Here is a 21,981-nt window from a genome sequence, read left to right as displayed (position 1 = left end):
GGTAAGAGGACGTCGGGGGAGAGCAGAGGGGGAGAGGGGGGGGGAGTGAGAGCAGAGAGGGGGGGGAAGCAGAGGGGGAGGGGGTAGAGCAGAGGGGGAGACCGGAGAGGGAGCTGCAGAACAGAGATAATGGGGGAGGCAGTCAGATCGCGGGGGGAGCAGATCGGGATGTCGGGGGGGGGGGGGGGGGTTGGGGGGAGCAGATCGCGGGGGGGGGGGCACGGCAGGGGCTACCATGGCAGCGCGCAGGGGCACCACGGGAGCGCGCAGGGGCACCACGGGAGCGCGCACGGGCTGGCTGCAAAGTGAGCACAGTACTCACGTGCAGCAGCGGTGACAGCTAGGGCGGCGGCGGCGGCAGCAGCGGCGGTGGCGTGGTACCACAAGTACCAGCCACTGCACGCTGCAGACATGTTGGGGGAGGGCTCGCAGGCCAGCACAGGCCTGGGGAGGGCGGCCACCGGCAAATCACACCGCCCCACTGCACACTGATTGGAGCGATTGCGCGTCATAGCACGATCGCTCCAATCAGTGCTGCAGGGGCTGGGGGAGACATGTTTGAGGTCCACCTATGATATGCTGCAGCAGCTGCGGCATCTCATAGCTGGATCTCACAGGATCGCACTAATTCGGGCATTATTTTTGCCGAAATTAGTGCGATCGATGTGGTTGGCGGTTCAGATTTGAACAGCCAATCACATCGATCGTCGATAGGGGGTGGCGATGCCGCCCCCCCTAGGGTCAAGCAAAGGTCCCCTGCTGTAAGAAACAGCAGGGGACATCATTTGAAAGCCGTTGCTATGGCCACGGCAATCAAATGAAGTTTAGGCAGTAAAATTACGTCCCTGGTCGTTAAGTCACGTTAAAATAGGACGTAATTTTACTGCCCGCGGTCGTGAAGGGGTTAAAGGGCAAGTCTCGGCGCTATCCGTCTTTTTTCAAAAGCGTCTAGCACGACTTCCTAAGGTGCGCACGTTCCTGCAGGGGGTTTGTCATATTGTACCCCCGTACAAGCGGCCGTTAGATCCATGGGATCTGAACAGGGTACTAGTTGCCCTCCAGAAGCCGCCCTTCGAGCCTCTGAGGGAGGTTTCACTTTCTAGACTATCACAGAAAGTGGCTTTTCTAGTAGCGATCACATCTCTTCGGAGAGTGTCTGAGCTAGCAGCGCTGTCATCCAAGGCTCCTTTCCTGGTCTTCCACCAGGATAAGGTAGTGCTGCGCCCCATTCAGGAGTTTCTCCCGAAGGTGGTATCCTCTTTTCATCTTAATCAGGATATCTCTTTGCCTTCTTTTTGTCCTCATGCAGTTCATCGGTATGAGAAGAATTTACATTTGTTAGATCTGGTGAGAGCACTCAGAATCTACATTTCCCGCACGGCGCCCCTGCGCCGCTCCGATGCACTCTTTGTCCTTGTCGCTGGTAAGCGCAAAGGGTCGCAGGCTTCCAAAGCCACCCTGGCTCGATGGATCAAAGAACCAATTCTTGAAGCCTACCGTTCTGCTGGGCTTCCGGTTCCATCAGGGCTGAAGGCCCATTCTACCAGAGCCGTGGGTGCGTCCTGGGCATTGCGACACCAGGCTACGGCTCAACAGGTGTGCCAGGCAGCTACCTGGTCGAGTCTGCACACTTTCACCAAACCTTATCAGGTGCATACCTATGCTTCGGCGGACGCCAGCCTAGGTAGAAGAGTCCTGCAGGCGGCAGTTGCCTCCCCGTAGGGGAGGGCTGTCTTCGCAGCTCTAACATAAGGTATTTCTTTACCCACCCAGGGACAGCTTTTGGACGTCCCAATCGTCTGGGTCTCCCAATGGAGCGCCGAAGAAGAAGGGAATTTTGTTACTTACCGTAAATTCCTTTTCTTCTAGCTCCTATTGGGAGACCCAGCACGCGCCCTGTTGTCCTTCGGGATTTTTGGGTTTTTTCGGGTACACATGTTGTTCATGTTGAACGGTTTTTCAGTTCTCCGATGTTACTCGGAGTGAATTTGTTTAACCAAGTTATTGGCTTTCCTCCTTCTTGCTTTTGCACTAAAACTGGTGAGCCAGTGATCCCACTGGGGGTGTATAGCCAGAAGGGGAGGGGCCTTACACTTTTTAGTGTAATGCTTTGTGTGGCCTCCGGAGGCAGTAGCTATACACCCAATCGTCTGGGTCTCCCAATAGGAGCTAGAAGAAAAGGAATTTACGGTAAGTAACAAAATTCCCTTCTTTATCACCGCGTTCAGAAATGAACGATCTATCAAAATCTAAAATCAATTTAATCTGGTAAATGGCGTAGTCGCAAAAAAAAATCCAAACTCCAAAATTGTTTTTTTTTTGGTCGCCGTATGTTTTACGCAAAATGCAATAACAGGCGATCAAAACGTAGCATCTGCGCAAAAATGGTACTGATAAAGATGTCAGCTCGAGACGCTAAAAATAAGCAATCACTGAGCCATAGATCCGAAAATGAGCACTCTACAGGTTTCGGAAAATGGCGCAAAACGTGCGCAACTTTTATTGGACAAACCTGTGAATTTTTTTAACCCCTTAGATAAAAGTAAACCTATACATGTATGGTGTCTACAAACTCGCACCGACCTGAAGCATCACAATGACAAATCAGTTTTACCATATAGTGAACACTGTGAATAAAACATCCCAAAAACTATTGTGCTATCACTTTTTTTTGTAATTTTTTCCACACTTGGAATTTTTTTGCTGTTTTCCGGTACACTATATGGTAAAACCTAAGGTTTCATTTAAAAGTACAACTCGTCCCGCAAAAAAAGCCCTCATATGGCAAGATTGACAGAAAAATAAGTTACGGCTCTCGAAAGAAAAGGATCAAAAATGTAAAGTGCCTGGGGGCTGAAGGGGTTAAAGGTGGTTTTTGATTTTTTTTTTCTTTAACCCCTCAACGGCCACAGGCAGTAAAGTTTACAACCTAGTGGTCAGTGTAAGGCCTTGTTAGCACGTACCTTCTGAATATTCTGCAGAGATTTGACAGCACATGTGCGGTTCAAATCGCTGCAGAAACACTGTAATGGATGCAGTGTTTCAGCAGATTACATGCCGGTTTCATACGCTATGGATGCTGGCCCTTGTAAGGGCCCAGGGACAGAGGACCTCAAATGTTCTGTGTCACAGTTGCTGTTCTGGCACGAGGGTGCAGGGGCCATGTTCCCTGGGTGGTCTACAAGGCCCTGATGTTCCCTGCTATCCACAGCTGATGGACAATCCACAGACACGGTCTTGGGGATAACAGTTGCTTTAATACAGCAGGAACAAAGGAAAACAACACGGAATGTACAGTGTTTCACGGTCTCTTGTGGGTAGGCCACAGCAAATACAGCTTGGTGTTGAATGCTGAAGTGTAATTAGGGTTCTGTAGCTTTAAGAGGACAATTTGCTTCAGATGTAATACTGGTATGCCTTTAAGCTGGGTTTACACACTGCAAGATCGCAAACGACATCGCTGTAACGTCACCGGTTTAGTGACGCTACAGCGACCTCCCCAGCGACATTGCAGTGTGTGAAACACATCAGCGACCTGGCCCCTGCTGTGAAGTTGTGATCGCCACAAATCGTTCAGGACCATTCCTAGGTCCTTTGTTTCCCGCTGTGCAGCATGATCGCTAGCAAGTTTCAGTGTGTAAAGGGGACTTTACAGCGACTCCGGCTCTGTCTGTGTAGCGTCCTGATTAGCGGTCACCTGTGAAGGATTCACCGGTGACCGCTAATCCCCCGAGTGACTGAAGTGTCCCCCCCCCCCCCCCCCCCCCCCCCCTCTCTCATATACTCACCGATCCCCCGATCACCGGCGCTGCACGGCGTTCACTCTGCTCCAGCGGCTTTTCCTTTGTTTAATGAGCGGCCGGCTTTTTAAAAAATCTCGTATTCCCTGCTTTTCCCCGCCCACCGGCAAATATGATTGGTTGCAGTGAGACACGCCCACACGCTGAGTGACAGCTGTGTCACTGCACCCAATCACAGCAGCCGGTGGGTGTGTCTATACTGTGCAGTAAAATAAATAATTAAAAAATCCGGCGTGAGGTCCCCCCAATTTTAATACCAGCCAGCTAAAGCCATACGGCTAAAGGCTGGTATTCTCAGGATGGGGAGCTCCACGTTATGGGGAGCCCCCCAGCCTAAAAATATCAGCCAGCAGCCGCCCAGAATTGCCACATACATTAGATGCGACAGTTCTGGGACTGTACCCGGCTCTTACCGATTTGCCCTGGTGCGTTGGCAAATCGGGGTAATAAGGAGTTATTGGCAGCCCATAGCTGCCAATAAGTCCTAGATTAATCATGTCAGGCGTCTCCCCGAGATACCTTCCATGATTAATCTGTAAATTACAGTTAAACACACACACCCGAAAAATCCTTTATTAGAAATAAACACTAACAAATTCCCTCATTACCAATTTATTACCCACAACAAAGCCCTCCTTGTCCGGCGTAATCCACGGTCCTCCAGCGTCGCATCCAGCTCTGCTGCATGCAGGTGACAGGAGCAGCAGAAGACACAGCCGCTCCTGTCACCTCCACGCAGCTAATGAAGAGAGCCGTGTGATCGGCTGAGCTGTCACTGAGGTTACCTGGATCCAGCGGTGGATGCAGCGGTGGCCGCGGGTAACCTCAGTGACAGCTCAGCTGATCGCGCTACTCAACTCAGTTGCTGCCTGGAGCTGACCGGAGCGACTGTGAGTAGCGCGATCAGCTGAGCTGTCACTGAGGTTACCCGCGGCCACCGCTGCATCCACCGCTGGATCCAGTGACAGCGGGTAACCTCAGGGATAGCTCAGCTGATCGCGCGGCTGTCTTCATTAGCTGCGTGGAGGTGACCGGAGCGGCGGTGTATTCTCCTGCTCCTGTCACCTGCATGCAGCACAGCTGGAAGCGACGCTGGAGGTCCGTGGATTACGCCGGACAAGGAGGGCTTTTTGGGGCTGATTAAATTGGTGATGAGGGAATGTGTTTGTGTTTTTTATTTCTAATGATTTTTTTCTGTGTGTGTGTGTGTGTGTGTGTGTGTGTGTGTGTGTGTGTGTGTGTTTACTGTAATTTACAGATTAATCATGGAAGGTATCTCGGGGAGACGCCTGACATGATTAATCTAGGACTTATTGGCAGCTATGGGCTGCCATTAACTCCTTATTACCCCGATTTGCCAACGCACCAGGGCAAATCGGGAAGAGCCGGGTACTGTCCCAGAACAGCCGCATCTAATGGATGCGGCCATTCTGGGCGGCTGCTGACTGATATTGTAAGGCTGGGGGGCTCCCCATAACGTGGAGCTCCCCATCCTGAGAATACCAGCCTTCAGCCGTATGGCTTTATCTGGCTGGTAATAAAATTGGGGGGAGACCGCACGCCGTTTTTTTTTAATTTAACTATTTATTTCACTGCACAGTATACACGCCCACCGGTTGCTGTGATTGGGTGCAATGAGACACCTGTCAGCGTGGGGGCGTGTCTCACTGCAACAAATCACATTTGCCGGTGGGCGGGGAAAGCAGGGAATACGAGATTGTTTAATGAGCGGCCGGCTTTTTCAAAAAAGGAAAAGCCGCCGGAGCAATGTGAACGCCGTGCAGCGCCGGGGATCGGTGAGTATGAGAGAGGGGGGGAAATCACCAGCAAATGAGGTGAGTAACGCGATCAGCTGCTGTCACTGAGGTTACCCGGTGGCCGCCACTGGATCCAGCGGTGGCCGCGATTAACCTCAGTGACAGCTCAGCTGATCGCGCTACTCACCTCATTGTGGAGCTGACAGGAGCGGTGGTGAGTAGCGCGATCAGCTGAACTGTCACTGAGGTTACCCGCGGCCACCGCTGCATCCACTGCTGGATCCAGGTAACCTCAGTGACAGCTCAGCCGATCACAAGGCTGTCTTCATTAGCTGCGTGGAGGTGACCGGAGCGGCGGTGTCTTCTGCTCCTGTCACCTGCATGCAGCAGAGCTGGATGCCACGCTGGAGGACCGTGGATTACGCCGGACAAGGAGGGCTTTGTTGTGGGTAATAAACTGGTAATGAGGGAATTTGTTAGTGTTTATTTCTAATAAAGGATTTTTCGGGTGTGTGTTTTTATTTACTGTAATTTACAGATTAATCATGGAAGGAATCTCCGGGAGACGCCTGACATGATTAATCTAAGACTTAGGCTGGTTTCACACTACGTCTTTTTAACATCCGTTGAAAACGTTTTTTTAACGGAAGTACGGATCCTGTGCAAATCCGTTTTGTGTTTAATGCATTTTCAATGGACTCGCGTCCACTTCCGTTTGCGTCCGTTAGACGCAGGATCCGTCATTGTGCGTTAATTTAACATGTTTCAAAAACGCAACATGTAGCGTTTTTTGGCTTTGTCAAATTAACGTATGTCACAGGATCCTTGACATTGCGCCGCGAGCTGCAATGGATGTCAATGAGTGCTGGATCCTGCCTACCAAAAGTCGTTCAGTTGCGTTATAACAGGATCCTGATTCTGTACTGAGCATGCTCGGTACAGGGTCTCAGGGTCGGTCTCTCTCGCTCTCGCTCTCGCTCTCGCACGCTGCCCGGCTCTGCTATGTGCACGCTGCCCGGCTCTGCTATGTGCACGCTGCCCGGCTCTGCTATGTGCACGCTGCCCGGCTCTGCTATGTGCACGCTGCCCGGCTCTGCTATGTGCACGCTGCCCGGCTCTGCTATGTGCACGCTGCCCGGCTCTGCTATGTGCACGCTGCCCGGCTCTGCTATGTGCACGCTGCCCGGCTCTGCTATGTGCACGCTGCCCGGCTCTGCTATGTGCACGCTGCCCGGCTCTGCTATGTGCACGCTGCCCGGCTCTGCTATGTGCACGCAGCCCGGCTCCTAGCAGCTGCAGACACTCGTAACCAAGGTAAATATCGGGTATCCAAGGCCGATGTTTACCTTGGTTACCAGCGTATGCAGCTGTCAGAAGCCTCCTCCCAGTCTAGCTCCCCTCAATCCCGATCACATGACTCCTTTGCCCGCCCCTAACATCCAGTGCAGGATCCTGCAAAATAACATATGCGTTTGCATACGTTATTTGCTGTAAAAGCAGGATCCGTACTTCCGCTAAAAAAACGTTTTCAGCGGATGTTAAAAAGACGTAGTGTGAAACTAGCCTTATTGGCAGCTATGGGCTGCCAATAACTCCTTATTACCCCGATTTGCCAACGCACCAGGGCAAATCGGGAAGAGCCGGGTACAGTCCCAGAACTGTCGCATATAATGAATGCGGTAATTCTGGGCGGCTGCTGACTGATATTGTTAGGCTGGGGGGCTCCCCATAACGTGGGGCTCCCCATCCTGAGAATACCAGCCTTCAGCCGTATGGCTTAATCTGGCTGGTATTAAAATAGGGGGGGGGACCGCACGCCGGATTTTTTAATTTATTTACACTGCACACCTACAGAGCCGCGCGGCATTAAATGAAGTCGGGTGAAGTTCACCTGCTTTTTTGACACGTCCCCAACGACCAGCTAGTCGCTCTGCAGGTCCGGATCGCTGTTTGGTCGTTGGCCAGGTCTGCCTGTTTGACAGCTCACCAGAGACTTTCTAGCGATCCAACCTGCGATCTCAACCTAGCCGGGATCGCTACAAAGTCTCAGTGTGTAAACCCAGCTATAGAAGCAGGTTCAGAGTCTCTTGAGCTTAGAGGGTAGATATAAGATTGTACTGACCTGGAGTCCTGGGGTTAATTTCACTGCTAGTTCAGACACGTGCAGTACATGTAAGCAAATGTAGACAGTTGCCCAGCGCGCTTACGGGGACCGGACAGCTGGTGCGTGGACAATGGCATGAAAGCCACTAATATTGCAGTGGGACGGGAGACCCTCAAACTTCCCCAATCTGCGTGCAGTAGGGTCTGGTATATACTCAGTATGCCCTACTGTCTGAAGAGATGTATATCTGGCCAGTGAGGATTCAGGATAGGAGCCTTCAGCATATTTGCTGTAAAAGTCAGTAAATGGTGAAATTCTAGGCCTCGGGCCTAGCAGGAGTCTTGTGGTGAAGAGAAACTCCACATAATGTCTTCCCTCAGAGGAGACTCAGCCAGAACCAGAACATTCCAGTTCTTTCCAGACAGAGGCTGGAGAATAGCTCCACCTATTGAGCCATGTGAGTAAGAACTGGCCAATAGGATAACACCCAATGAACACTTCAGATTCTTACAGTTTTCACCAGTAGATGGTGCTAGAACACAACAAATGAAAAATGCTTTACTTATAACATATAGCATAATATTACATATAAGTGAATGTACTTGACCAGGCCACTACACCCTCCCATAGACAGAGTGGGAGCTGCATCCAAAGCGCACAAATTGACATGTTGCTTTTTTGAATGCGTGGATTTGGGTCAAAAGTTAAGCATCCAAATCGCTGCATTAAAAAAAGCATTGTGCGCATAGATCGTGCTGGGGACACAGGACACATGCATTTACACTGCAGTGCAGAACGCAGTGTAAATGCACGCAATACACGTGCGCACATGCCCTTAATACCCACCAGCTGACGGTGGGGATCCACGCACATGTCAGCTCAGCTGATTTGTACAGCTGACATACATTTTTTCCCCCCTCCCCCTTTCCCTTAGATAAAAGTAACCATATAAATCAGTGTTTCTGTTTCTCAACTCTAGTCCTCAAGACCCATCAACAGATCATGTTTTCAGGATTTCCTCAGCATTGCATAGGGAATAAGTCAATCACCTGTGCAACACTAGGGAAATCCAGAAAACCTGACCTGTTGGTGGGTCTTGAGGACTGGAGTTGAGAAACTCTGCTATACATGTTTAACTACAAACTCGCACCGCCCTGAGGCATCACATCAACACATCAGTTTTGCAATATGGTTAATAAAATCTCAATCGTGTAATCGCACCTTTTTCTTTTTCGCTCCTAATTGGGAGACCCAGACAGTGGGTGTATAGCTACTGCCTCTGGAGGCCGCACAAAGAACTACACTTAAAAGTGTAAGGCCCCTCCCCTTCTGGCTATACACCCTCCCGTAGGAGTACAGATTCCTCAGTTTTAGCTTTGTGCGCAAGGAGGTCAGACACGCACGCATAGCTCCATTGTTCTTAGTCAGCAGCAGCTGCTGCTATGTCGGATGGAAGAAAAGAGGGTCTATACAGACTCCCAGCATGCTCCCTTCTCACCCCACTTATGTCGGAGGTGTTTGTAAGGTTGAGGTACCCATTGCGGGTACGGCGGCAGGAGCCCACATGCTGATTCCTTCCCCATCCCTTTTTACAGGGCTCTGGGTGAAGTGGGATTTACCGGTCTCCAGGCACAGAGACCGTGCTCCATCTACAGCCCCTGGAGAAGATGCTGGATGGAGCGGAGTACATCAGGGACATGGCCCTGCTTCCTCAAGGTACTCTGTGTCCCCGTGTATCTGGCGCTCACACCGCAGCATGCTGGGTGTTGTAGTGCGCCGGGGGACATCAGCGCTGCGGCGCCTGTGCCATGGCCTCATTCAGCTTTGCTGAAGCAGGCACATTTATGGAAATAGTCCGCGCCGGCCGCTGGGACTGCGGCGCGGCTGGCACTTGTAGTGCGCCGGGGACTTCAGCGCGGCCTGCGCTTTTACGGCGGCCGCGCTGATAACTACAGTCCCCGGCTTTTGCGGCCTGCTTCTTTTCGTTCCCGCCCCCAGACCTGCCAGTCAGGAGAGGGGCGGGACGCTGCCCACGCTAGAACTCGGTCGCGCCGGCCGCTTGAACAGCGGCGCGGCTGGCACTTGCGGTGCGCCGGGGACTTCAGCGCGGCCCGCGCTTTTACGGCGGCCGCGCTGATAACTCGAGTCCCCGGCTTTTGCGGCCTGCGTTCGTTCGTTCCCGCCCACAGACCTGCCAGTCAGGAGAGGGGCGGGACGCTGGCCAGTGCATCAGCGCTGAGGGCTGGAGTCGTTTTTACATACTCCAGCCCTCACAGTCAGCACAGAGGGGACACTGTTCCCGCACTTTTGTTTGGGAACTCCCACGGACCGCCCCTCTCCACAGAAGCCTGCAGCCATTCTTGCCAGACACGCTGCGCTGCAGAGGGGAGCCGGGGAGACCCAGACAAGGCATTCTGCAGCCTCTTACCCGCTGTTCAGCGGGCGGTAAGCAGCCCAGTGGGCTCACCCCCTCTTGTGCTCGTAGTATCCTTAGTATTTTGTGGCTACAAATACTTGGTATTGCATAGCGCTGGTCGCCCTTTGGCTATAGACTCTCTCACATGCAGAGAGCCAGCAGCATGTCGCCCGTAAAACGCAAGGGTGCCAAGGCACAGACATTGTATGCTTCCTGCACCGCATGTGGGACTTTTCTACCGGCAGGCTCCACGGACCCCCATTGTGTGCAGTGCTCGGCCCCTGCGGCGCTTGCACAGTCGGGACCTCTGCTGGACGTGTCCCAGGGTGTACCACCTGTGAATGCTGTCCAGGTGACAGGGACTGAGTTTGCAGCTTTTGCTGACAGAATGTCTCTCACTATGTCACAAATTCTTGACACATTGCGAGCTAGGCCTGTACTTCAGACCACGGACACTGTGCATGTATTGCCCCCTGGTCCCCCTCAGCTCCTAGCTCCGGGACGGGCATCTACACCTCAGGGTGAAGACTCTGACTCGGACGATGGCCCCGGGCAGCCTAAGCGGGCTCGTTATGACGGGCCTTCACATTCATCTCAATGGTCTGGATCCCAGCGGGATGAATCTATGGGTGATGAGGCGGACTTAACTGATCAGGATTCTGATCCTGGGACCGCTCTCAATCTAGATACACCAGATGGTGACGCCATAGTTAATGATCTTATATTTAACATCAATAAGATGTTGAATATTTCCCCACCAGCTCCTCCTGTAGAGGAGTCAGCTTCGCAGCACGAGAGAATCCATTTCAGATACCCTAAGCGTACATTAAGCACTTTTCTGGACCACGCTGACTTCAGAGACGCAATCCAGAAACCCCACGCTTATCCTGAAAGGCGTTTTCCTAAACGACTTAAAGATACACGCTACCCTTTTCCCTCTGAAGTGGTCAAGGGTTGGACCCAGTGTCCAAAAGTGGATCCTCCAATTTCCAGGCTTGCAGCCAGATCCTTGGTTGCTGTTGAAGATGGAGCGGCACTTAAAGATGCCACTGACGGGCAGATGGAGCTCTGGCTGAAATCCATCTATGAAGCGATTGGAGCGTCATTAGCGCCTTCTTTTGCGGCCGTATGGGCACTCCAAGCTATCACGGCCGGGCTTGCGCGAGTCGACTCAGTCACACGTGCATTTGCCCCGCAGGTAGCACCATTGACCTCGCAAATGGCGGCATTCGCGTCGTACGCGATTAATGCTGTTCTTGACGCTACAAGCCGCACGGCAGTGGCGTCAGCCAACTCAGTTGTTTTGCGTAGGGCTCTGTGGTTGAGACATTGGAAAGCAGATTCTCATTCCAAGAAGTGCTTAACCAATTTGCCTTTTTCTCGTGACCGATTGTTTGGAGAGCGTTTGGATGAAATCATCAAACACTCCAAGGGTAAGGACTCTTCCTTACCGCAACACAGACAAAACAAGCCCCAACAGAGGAGGGGTCAGTCTGGTTATCGGTCCTTTCGAGGACAGGGCAGGTCCCAATTCGCCTCGTCAAAAAAGACTCAAAAGGACCAGAGACGTTCAAATTCTTGGAGGTCTCAGTCACGCCCAAAAAGACCAGCCGGAGGAACCGTTGCCAAAACGACGTCCTCCTGACTTGCGGTCTCCGATGCCCACACCCGCGGTCGGTGGGAGGCTGTCCCACTTTGGCGACATTTGGCTAGCAAATGTCAAAGACCGTTGGGTGAGAGATATTCTATCTCACGGGTACAGGATAGAGTTCGGTTCTCGTCCGCCAACTCGTTTCTTCAGAACTTCTCCACCACCAGACCGAGCCGATGCTCTGTTGCAGGCGGTGGCCGCTCTAAAGGCGGAAGGAGTGGTGACCTCCGTCCCTCTTCAGGAACAAGGTCACGGTTTTTACTCCAATCTGTTTGTGGTCCCAAAAAAGGACGGATCGTATCGTCCCGTCCTGGATCTGAAGTTGCTCAACAGACACGTAAAAGTCAGGAGGTTCCGGATGGAATCCCTACGCTCCGTCATAGCCTCAATGTCTCAGGGAGATTTTCTAGCATCAATAGCTGTTCTGCACTCGCAGGGTCACTCGGTCATCCCGTACCTAGACGACCTGCTTATAAAGGCATCCTCTCAAGAAGCATGCCAACACAGTCTGAAGGTGGCGCTAGACACTCTCCAGACTTTCGGGTGGATTATCAACTTTCCAAAGTCTCATCTAACCCCGACCCAATCTCTGACTTATCTTGGCATGGAGTTTCATACTCTATCAGCGATAGTGAGGCTTCCACTGGACAAGCAGTGCTCGCTACGGACTGGAGTGCAATCTCTTCTTCAGAGCCAGTCGCATTCACTGAGGCGCCTCATGCATTTCCTAGGAAAGATGGTAGCAGCAATGGAGGCAGTCCCGTTCGCGCAGTTTCATCTGCGCCCTCTCCAATGGGACATTCTGCGCCAATGGGATGGGAATTCGACGTCCCTCGACAGGACTGTCTCCCTCTCTCAGACTGCCAAGGACTCTCTACGTTGGTGGCTTCTCCCCAACTCATTGTCACAGGGAAAGTCGTTCCTTCCCCCGTCCTGGGCAGTGGTCACGACAGATGCGAGCCTATCAGGGTGGGGAGCGGTGTTTCTCCACCACAGGGCTCAGGGGACGTGGACTCAGGAAGAGTCCACCTTGCAGATCAATGTTCTGGAAATCAGAGCAATCTATCTTGCCCTGCGTGCCTTCCAACAATGGCTGGAAGGCAAGCAGATTCGGATTCAGTCGGACAATTCCACGGCGGTGGCGTACATCAACCACCAAGGGGGAACACGCAGTCGCCAAGCTTTTCAAGAAGTCCAGCGGATTTTGACGTGGGTGGAAAGAGCGTCCACCATATCTGCAGTTCACATCCCAGGCGTGGAAAACTGGGAAGCAGACTTTCTCAGTCGCCAGGGCATGGACGCAGGAGAATGGTCCCTTCACCCGGACGTGTTTCAACAGATCTGTTGCCGCTGGGGGTCGCCGGACGTCGATCTGATGGCGTCACGGCACAACAACAAGGTCCCAGTTTTCATGGCACGGTCTCACGATCACCGAGCGCTGGCGGCAGACGCGTTGGTTCAGGATTGGTCGCAATTCCGACTCCCCTATGTGTTCCCACCTCTAGCATTGTTACCCAGAGTTCTCCGGAAAATCAAGTCCGACTGCCAGCGAGCCATACTCGTCGCTCCAAATTGGCCAAGAAGGTCGTGGTACCCGGATCTGTGGCATCTCACGGTAGGCCAACCGTGGGCACTACCAGACCGTCCAGATCTGCTGTCTCAAGGGCCGTTTTTCCATCTGAATTCTGCGGCCCTGAACCTGACTGTGTGGCCATTGAGTCCTGGATCCTAGCGGCCTCAGGTTTATCTCAGGGAGTTGTTGCCACAATGAGACAGGCTAGAAAACCATCCTCAGCTAAGATCTATCACAGGACGTGGAAGATATTCTTAGCGTGGTGCTTGGCTCAAGGGTTTTCTCCCTGGCCATTTGCATTGCCAATTTTTCTTTCCTTCCTGCAGTCTGGGTTGGAAAAAGGTTTGTCCCTTAGCTCGCTTAAGGGTCAAGTCTCCGCGTTATCCGTATTCTTTCAGAAGCGCTTGGCACAGCTTTCTAAAGTACGCACGTATCTCCAAGGAGTTTGTCATATCGTTCCTCCTTACAGACGGCCATTGGAACCCTGGGATCTGAACAAGGTTCTCCTTGCTCTTCAAAAGCCGCCTTTCGAGCCTTTGAAAGAGGTTCCCCTTTCTCGGCTTTCACAAAAGGTAGTTTTTCTTGTAGCGGTCACGTCTCTTCGAAGAGTGTCCGAGCTGGCGGCGTTATCTTGCAAATCTCCCTTCCTGGTATTTCACCAAGACAAGGTAGTACTGCGTCCAATTCCAGAGTTTTCTCCCAAGGTGGTTTCTTCCTTTCATCTCAATCAGGATATCACTTTGCCATCTTTGTGTCCGCATCCAGTTCACCAATTTGAAAAGGGTTTACATCTGTTGGACCTGGTGAGAGCACTCAGGATTTACATTTCTCGCACGGCGCCTCTACGCCGTTCGGATGCGCTCTTTGTCCTAGTCGCTGGTCAGCATAAGGGATCGCAAGCTTCCAAATCCACCCTGGCGCGGTGGATCAAGGAACCAATTCTTCACACATACCGTTCTGCTGGGCTTCAGATTCCATCTGGACTGAAGGCCCATTCTACCAGAGCCGTTGGTGCGTCCTGGGCGTTGAGGCATCAGGCTACGGCTCAGCAAGTGTGCCAGGCGGCTACCTGGTCGAGTCTGCACACGTTTACCAAACACTATCAAGTGCATACCTACGCTTCGGCAGACGCCAGCCTAGGTAGACAGGTCCTCCAGGCGGCGGTGGCCCACCTGTAGGAAGAGGCTGTCTGACAGCCCGTTCATGTGGTATCTTTTTACCCACCCAGGGACTGCTTTTGGACGTCCCACTGTCTGGGTCTCCCAATTAGGAGCGAAAAAGAAGGGAATTTTGTTTACTTACCGTAAATTCCTTTTCTTCTAGCTCCAATTGGGAGACCCAGCACCCGCCCTATCTGTTTTTAGGGTTTCGTTTTTTTCGGGTGCACATGTTGTTCACGTTGTTTCTTAAGTTCTCCGATCTAGTTATCGGATTGAATTTGTTTTTGAAACTGTTATTGGCTTTCCTCCTTCTTGCTTTGGTACTAAAACTGAGGAATCTGTACTCCTACGGGAGGGTGTATAGCCAGAAGGGGAGGGGCCTTACACTTTTAAGTGTAGTTCTTTGTGCGGCCTCCAGAGGCAGTAGCTATACACCCACTGTCTGGGTCTCCCAATTGGAGCTAGAAGAAAAGGAATTTACGGTAAGTAAACAAAATTCCCTTCTTTGCAAGTTTTACTCATTTGGATTTTTTGCCGTTTTCCAGTACACTATATGGTAAAACTCATGGTTTCTTTAAAAGTACAGCTCGTTCTGTAAACGAGCCCTCACATGGCAAGATGGACGGAAAAATAAAAGTTACGGCTCTTGGAAGAAGAGTGGCGAAAAAACCCCCCCGGAAAGCACAATCGGCCGGTCGTGAAGGGGTTAAACGAACAGCACTGATTCCAACAAATATATTGGTAAAATTTCACTCCTTTAGAAGAAACAAACTACAAAGAATATTCTGTCCTTGCAGGAAGTCCCCGCTGTACGATAACTGTTTTCTGCACGCTCCTGATGGACAGCCCCTGTGTACGTGTGATAGAAAGAAAGCCCAGTGGTATCTTGACAAGGGCATTGGAGGTCAGTCTGCTTTTGGGTGTGGAAGAAACTCGTATCTCGACCTTTTCTTCTTCCTAACGTTGTTTTTATGTCTCCAGACTTGATCAGCAATGACCCATTTGTCGTCAGACTACGTTTTGAACCTTCTGGCCGACCTGAGTCAAATGTGGACTATTACCTGACTGTGAAGGAAAATCTTTGTGTGGTTTGTGGAAAAAAGGAGTCCTATATACGGTAAGTGAGACTAGACTGTCTTGTACTCTATAAGCAACTAGCTGTACTACCTGGCTTCGCCCGGGTTAATAACTGCTGTTAACAAAATAGAATGTATTAACAAAAATGTATTCTGCACACAAACACCACAAAATAGATAGATATAAATAATGTCTGTCTCCCCCTCTGTAGATCTTTGTCTCTTACCCTGTCTGTCTCTTTCCCTCTCTTTCCCTGTCTGTTTCTTTGTCTCTTTACCTGTCTGTCTTTCTCTTAACCTGTCTCTTTCCCTGGCTGCATTGTGACACGCCAACATTCCATATAAGGGCGTGGCTGCACATTCTTCTGAAGTTCTGGCTGCACTGTGGCTCCCAGCTCCATTCGCTTTAATGGAGGCAGGTTTTTTGGTGAATAACTGTAAAGCACAGGGTTAAGATTTCCCCCTAAACCTAGCCTATGACTCTCTCGGGGTCCAGGAGTGAGTGTGCAAAATGCACACTGGCAACATTCAGATTGCATAAATTTTGCAATGCTTTTTCTTGAGTTTTTGCAGGACAGTAATTTTTGTCTAGCCAGCATACATGCGTGTATATACTGCAGTGCCATTGATAATTAATGCATTACTGATGCAGGTACCAGTATTTTATATTTATTAATTTGTACCCAACTATACTCCTTGTGTAGGAAGAATATTGTGCCTCACGAGTACAGACGTCACTTTCCTATTCAGATGAAGGACCATAATTCCCATGATGTTCTGCTGCTCTGCACAGCTTGCCACGCTGTGTCCAATTATCATGACAACAACTTAAAACAACAACTTTCAATTGAGTTCTCTGCACCCATCGGCTGTGAAGAGGGGGTGCGCATGTTGGAGGATCCCATAAGGCGGCAGGTCCGTTCAGCTGCAAGAGCTATTCTCCATGCAACTAATCTACCAGAGAACCGCAGACATCAGCTTCTGGCTGAGATCAGAGCATTTTATGCCATTAATGTAGTTACTGAGGAGATCCTAAGGGAAGCCGCAAACCTGGAGACCAGGTGAGAACCACTGCAACTTGTAGAATCTGACAGTTTAACTAATTAAAGGCCTTATTCAGTTTAGTGGGAGAAGCTTGACTTTTTTTTTTTATTTTTTTTGGGAGGAGTCTTCTCTTCCCCCGCCCATCAAGGTTTCCATCCAAACCCCCCGCAAAACTGGTTTCGGACGAGGCCATTGACTTAATAGACTGCGTGTGGGTGTGTGCCTCCCGAAAATGTTGGACAGAGCACACGGTGACTGCGTTTGCACCATTATAGTCAATGGCCGTGTCAGGGAATGCGTCCAAAACACATTTTGCGTGTGGGAGGGGGAATGTTGGTAGAAAGCCCCAACGGGACCACTGAACAGAGCTGAACGCAATGAGAAAGGGGCCTATTATGTACAGCCCGAGCACTATTGAGAACACTTTTTTTTTTTTTTTTTTTTTTCTCTTTTTGTTAACCCCCTTCATCCCCGTGCAATATTTTATTCCTCCCTCCTTCGAGACTTAACTTGCCCCCCCCTCCCCCATCATATGAGGGCTTATATTTTGCGGGACGAGTTATACTTTTGAATAACACAATTAGTTTTACCATACAGTGTACTGGAAAATGGTAAAAATTCAAAGTGCAAAAAAGTGTGACTGCCTGATTGTTTTTGGGATATTTTATGCAGTATTCACTATATGGTAAAACTGATGTCCCAGGTCGGCACAAGTTCGTAGACAACAAGCATGTATTGGTTTACTTTTATCTAAGGGGTTAAAAAAAACTCACAAGTTTGCGGAAAATGGTGCAAAAAGTGGACCTTTTTTGACAAACTATAGCGTTGGCGCTCATTTTTCTTGATCTATGGCTCAGTGACAGCTTATTTATATTTTTTTTTTTTTTTACGATAACATTTTTTGAACAGATGTCACGTATTGCCTGTTATTGCATCTTGTGCAAAATATAAATATGCAACGACCACAAAAATGTAATTTTGGCATCTTTGATATTTTTGCTTACGCCATTTACCGTTCAGATTAATTTTTATTTTGATCGGGCATTTTTTGAACGTGGCAATACCAAATGTTGGGTTTAACTCTAATTTTCATTAAGGTGGTTGGAACTTTTAGGTTATTTATTTATTTATTTATTTATTTATTTATTTATTTTTTTTTTTTTAAATTTTAATTTTACTACTAATTGATCCATATCTGAAATTTATCACTGCAAATGTGGTAGTCACAAGCTGTTTATAATCTTGATAACCCCTTATTCACTATGGGGCGAGTCCTTTTCTAAATATGTGAATTGGATGTCATAAATCATTCAAACACATTTCCGTTTTAAGGCTATTAGGCTATATGCCCACGTGAGTGCGTTCTGCACCGCAGCGTAACGTCACTGCATGTGGGCTTCAGAACGCAGCTGAAAAGCTGTGTTCTGAGACTCATTGTACTGCAGAATTCGTGAGCTCTGGCTGCTGCCTCACCCTATAGACAGAATGGAGACAGCATGCAGAGCACACGAAAGAAGTGACATGTTGCTTTTTAGAACCCAGCGATTTGGCAGCATGCACATTGCTGCGTTCTAAAATGCAACGTGTGCATGGATTATGCACAATCTTCAGGACGCAGGCAGTTGCGCTGCAGTGCAATACGCAGCATAGCTGCATGCAAATGCGCAACGTGGGAGCATAGCCTTAATGTTCTCCTTGCCTCCACGTATCTGTGGGGCTGAGGTGGAATTAGTCAATGCAAAATCCTATGTGACTGATCTCTATGGCAATTAAAACCACTATCTACCCCTCCCCACCACTTGTTTCTAAGATTCTATTTATTCCGTCTCTAGAATCTTCAATGAGACCTATACCCCGCATGGACTGAAGGTGGTGCAGTGCTTTGCGAAGGGCGGCCTGACGTCCCTAATGGAATTGGAGAAACGCTGGCGTCAACACTTCCTGGACAGGATGACTCCCAAATTCCTTCCACAGCAGTGGTCTGTCGATCACAATCATAGTAAATTGATCAAGAAGTACGGAGAAGATCTACCCATTCATCTCGGATAAGAAGCCCTCTCTACGGACAGTATTATATTGTAAGGGCTCTGAGACATTTAACTCTTTACTACGAACGTTCAGAGCTGGAGTGGGCAGCGCTTGGCTCTTTACGGACCAGTGCTGCGCCGACAGACACATTCTACAACGCTACAAGTGATTTGTGTCATTTAACATTTCCTAACTTTCACACTGCGGATCCCACTTTTTTGCTGGGTAAATTTATTTTTTAAAAATGAAGAAAAAAAAAAGCCTATTTTGGCTCTTAATCATGAAACGAAAAAAATACTAAAAGCAAAATATGACACCATTTTTACCTTTAGTGCTGGCATCCAGCTAGCTTGAGTGGTACGCTAATCTTGCTAAAGAGAACTATTCCTATTTAATTGTTTGACGTCTCAGCCGACTATTTATTTTATGCCGTATATATTTTCGCTGGCTTCTGATTTTTGCACTGATCATGTTGGTGATCGTCTTTAAAACGGGTGCAATTAAGAGCCTTGGTATTTCTCTTGGCAGCCTGTTATTGTGCGTTTGGATGGTGACGGCGAGAAGCCGGTTGCTTTGGGCAATATCAATGTTCAATCTGCACTATTAAATCCATGAAGCCATTTAGTTTTCAATAGGTTATGTGCCCCTTATGCATTGGCTTGTATAATGGCCAGTGCAGTCATTTTCATGACTTTTTGATCCCAGGCACTTCCGTTTCTAATGTCGGCGGAGGACATCATGCTTTTAATTGTGATGCCTTATTTATTTTCTTTGGTTTAGCTTTTTCTTTAAGGTGAGATTAATTTTCTTTACGGAGTGCCATACGGTTTACCGATAAAACAGGAATCCCTGTTAAAATGTGCATTAATTGCCTTATTTATTTTAATTCTCCCATGTGACTTATTTATTACTAGTGTGGAGAAATATGACTTGGACATGTAAATGAAAAGCATAAAGTATTTTTGTTGCTCGTGCTATTGTTGTTTGTTGTGTTTTGTTTTTTTTTTTTGTTTTTTTTCCTTTGTATTGTTTTTCAGATACTATTTATATTGTGCAGTACCATTGATAAACTAGAACTAAAGCCCCCCCCCCCCCAATTTATAAACACATTTTCGATAGTTCTGACAAACTGCGTTGAAAAGTTGCAAAATTTTGGCGCAACTTGGAACTGTGCAATAATTTTGGGACATTTGGCGGTAAGTTTCTCCCAGCTGTCCAAAAAAAGGTGAAGCGAGGGCTTGACAACCTATAGCGCCATAAATCTCCTGGTGACGCGCACACCATTAATCTGGAGCATCTGATGAGCGAAGAGGCGTGCACCTCTTCATGATTCAGGAGCGTCTGAATCCACCAAGCCCCTTCAACAAAATCACCGGTTGTGATCAATCTGGGTTTATGAGCTCCTTGGCGGCCACATCTCATGAATGTTGTGGACTCCACTCTGCCCTCACGTGAACGGGAGGATTTGAGGGCTTTATCACTTTATAAATGGTACTGCATGAGCACCCAAACTCCAATGTAACTTAATAGGGCAGCAGAAATCTGGTGACAGATGACTTTTTAAACCCCTCCTGAGATGTTGCATACATGGGTTTCGGAGCTGAGCTCCATCCATACACAGCAGTAATCGGAGTTGGTGCAACCTACTGCATGCCACACAGGACTGGCTTCATAAGGCTGTGTACCCACTGTGAGCATTCAAGCGTTTGCTGTTGCAGATTTCTGCACCTTTTGGGTTGTTTTTGTTTTTGTTACTTTGTACTTTACAGTTTTGTCTTTTTGGTACGGCATGTTTTAAATAAAGATGCTTTGTAATACTTCCTGGTATTTGGCTTTGACAACACTTTGATGGTCCTGTCCGGATTACATGCATTCTTGGTTTCTGCAGCAGAAATTAATTTATAAACACATGCGTGTGCATTTGTGAGGTTCTCCTCCTCCCTTCCACATAGTGAACCTTTACAAACCAAAATCTACTGAAGCAGCATACTTTGATAACTTGAAGGGAGCCAGTTATCAGTTCAGAACTGAAGAGATAGGGTTAATCCACTGATAAATGGCACTAGAAAGCTGCTCTGCCACCATCCTCAAAGCATACGTGTCTTCCTTGAGAAAATGGACTTTAAAGGGAGCCTGTCACCAGAAATTTCGCTATTAAACTAAAAATCCCCTTCTGCAGCTCCTGGGCTGCATTTTATAAAGGTTCATCTTGCTACTTGATGTGGCCCCCATGCTGCTGCCCATAGTAAAATAAACTCTTTACTTACCTTCTCCAGCGCCATCCTCCCTGGTGTCTCCCTCCGTGCTGCTGAGCTCCTCCACTTCCTGCTTCTCAGTGCCGGTCATGTGATTGGCACAGCAGAGTTAATTATCTCTGCATGCCTGATCGCAGCAGCAGGGAGACACTGGGAGATCCGTGCTGGAGCCGGTAAGTAAAGCTTTTTTTTTTTTAGCATGGGGGCCATATTTCCATATCATATGTGCCATCAAAGGGGGCACAGGCACATATAATATGCACTGCTCCCCCAGACCATCACCGTGGTGTGGTTCAGCACCACGGTGATGGACGGCGGCAGTGCATATTTTATATGAGCAGGAGATCTCCCGCTGCAGCCTCCACCAGCCTGCCTCAGCCGCCAGCACCGGTCCAGAGCTGCCCCCACCTTCCCTGGGCCCTGTAGTATATAATCCGTGTATTCGGATTATAAGAGGCATTTCCTAATCCCCCCCCCCCCCCCCCCCCCCCCGAAAAATTTGGGGAACAGAAGGGCGTCCTATGATGCGAAAAATACGGTAATTTCAAATGGCAACTTTCTGGCTTTAAGAAACGCTAAAATAAATTATGAAAACAATGTGCTAGCCAGTAATTACCTTTCAAGACCAAACAAGGAACAATTATGGGACTCATGAGGGGAAAAAAATAATGGAATCACCCTGTAAATTTTCATTCCCAAAACTACCCTAAGGCTGTGTGCACACGTTGCGTTTTTTACCGCGGAAACTCTGCGTTTAGAACCGCAGCGTTTCAGTGGCAAATTGCATGCGTTCAGCTTTCCCAGCAAAGTGTATGAGAGCCGAAAAATTAGTGCACACGCTGCGTTTCTAAACGCAGCGTTTTGGATGCCAAAAATCGGTGCGGAAAGAAATGCAGCATGTCACTACTTTTGTGCGGTGTGGCTGCGTTCTCTCCCCCATTGAATCAATGATGTGGGGTCAGAACGCAGCTACACCGCAGTGAGCTGCTTTTTTGTTGCGGTCCGCGGGCTTTGTCGGCATGCCAGAACGCAGGCATTTACCTGGAAGTGAGGTCAAGAGGTTTCCTGTTGACCTCACTTCCTGGCAAAGTCCTGGAAAGCCCCCAATGTTGCCAAA

General features: G+C 49.2%; 1 protein-coding gene across 1 annotated transcript in view; it reads left to right on the top strand.

The window, feature by feature from the left end:
* Window positions 1–20,429, top strand: part of EXD2 (exonuclease 3'-5' domain containing 2) — a 51,322-nt gene extending 30,893 nt beyond the window's left edge. The window contains exons 6-9 of the mRNA XM_075329553.1: window positions 15,259–15,365; window positions 15,443–15,578; window positions 16,242–16,598; window positions 18,414–20,429. Of these exons, the coding sequence (XP_075185668.1) occupies window positions 15,259–15,365; window positions 15,443–15,578; window positions 16,242–16,598; window positions 18,414–18,630 (817 nt within the window). The 3' untranslated portion in view covers window positions 18,631–20,429. The remainder of the gene's footprint in view (window positions 1–15,258; window positions 15,366–15,442; window positions 15,579–16,241; window positions 16,599–18,413) is intronic.
* Window positions 20,430–21,981: the final 1,552 nt, after the last annotated feature.

The sequence above is a fragment of the Anomaloglossus baeobatrachus genome, chromosome 12, assembly GCF_048569485.1.
Source record: "Anomaloglossus baeobatrachus isolate aAnoBae1 chromosome 12, aAnoBae1.hap1, whole genome shotgun sequence".
Lineage (NCBI taxonomy): Eukaryota > Metazoa > Chordata > Amphibia > Anura > Aromobatidae > Anomaloglossus > Anomaloglossus baeobatrachus.
Note: the sequence above shows the minus strand (reverse complement) of the source record. Positions and strands in the feature narration are given on the sequence as shown.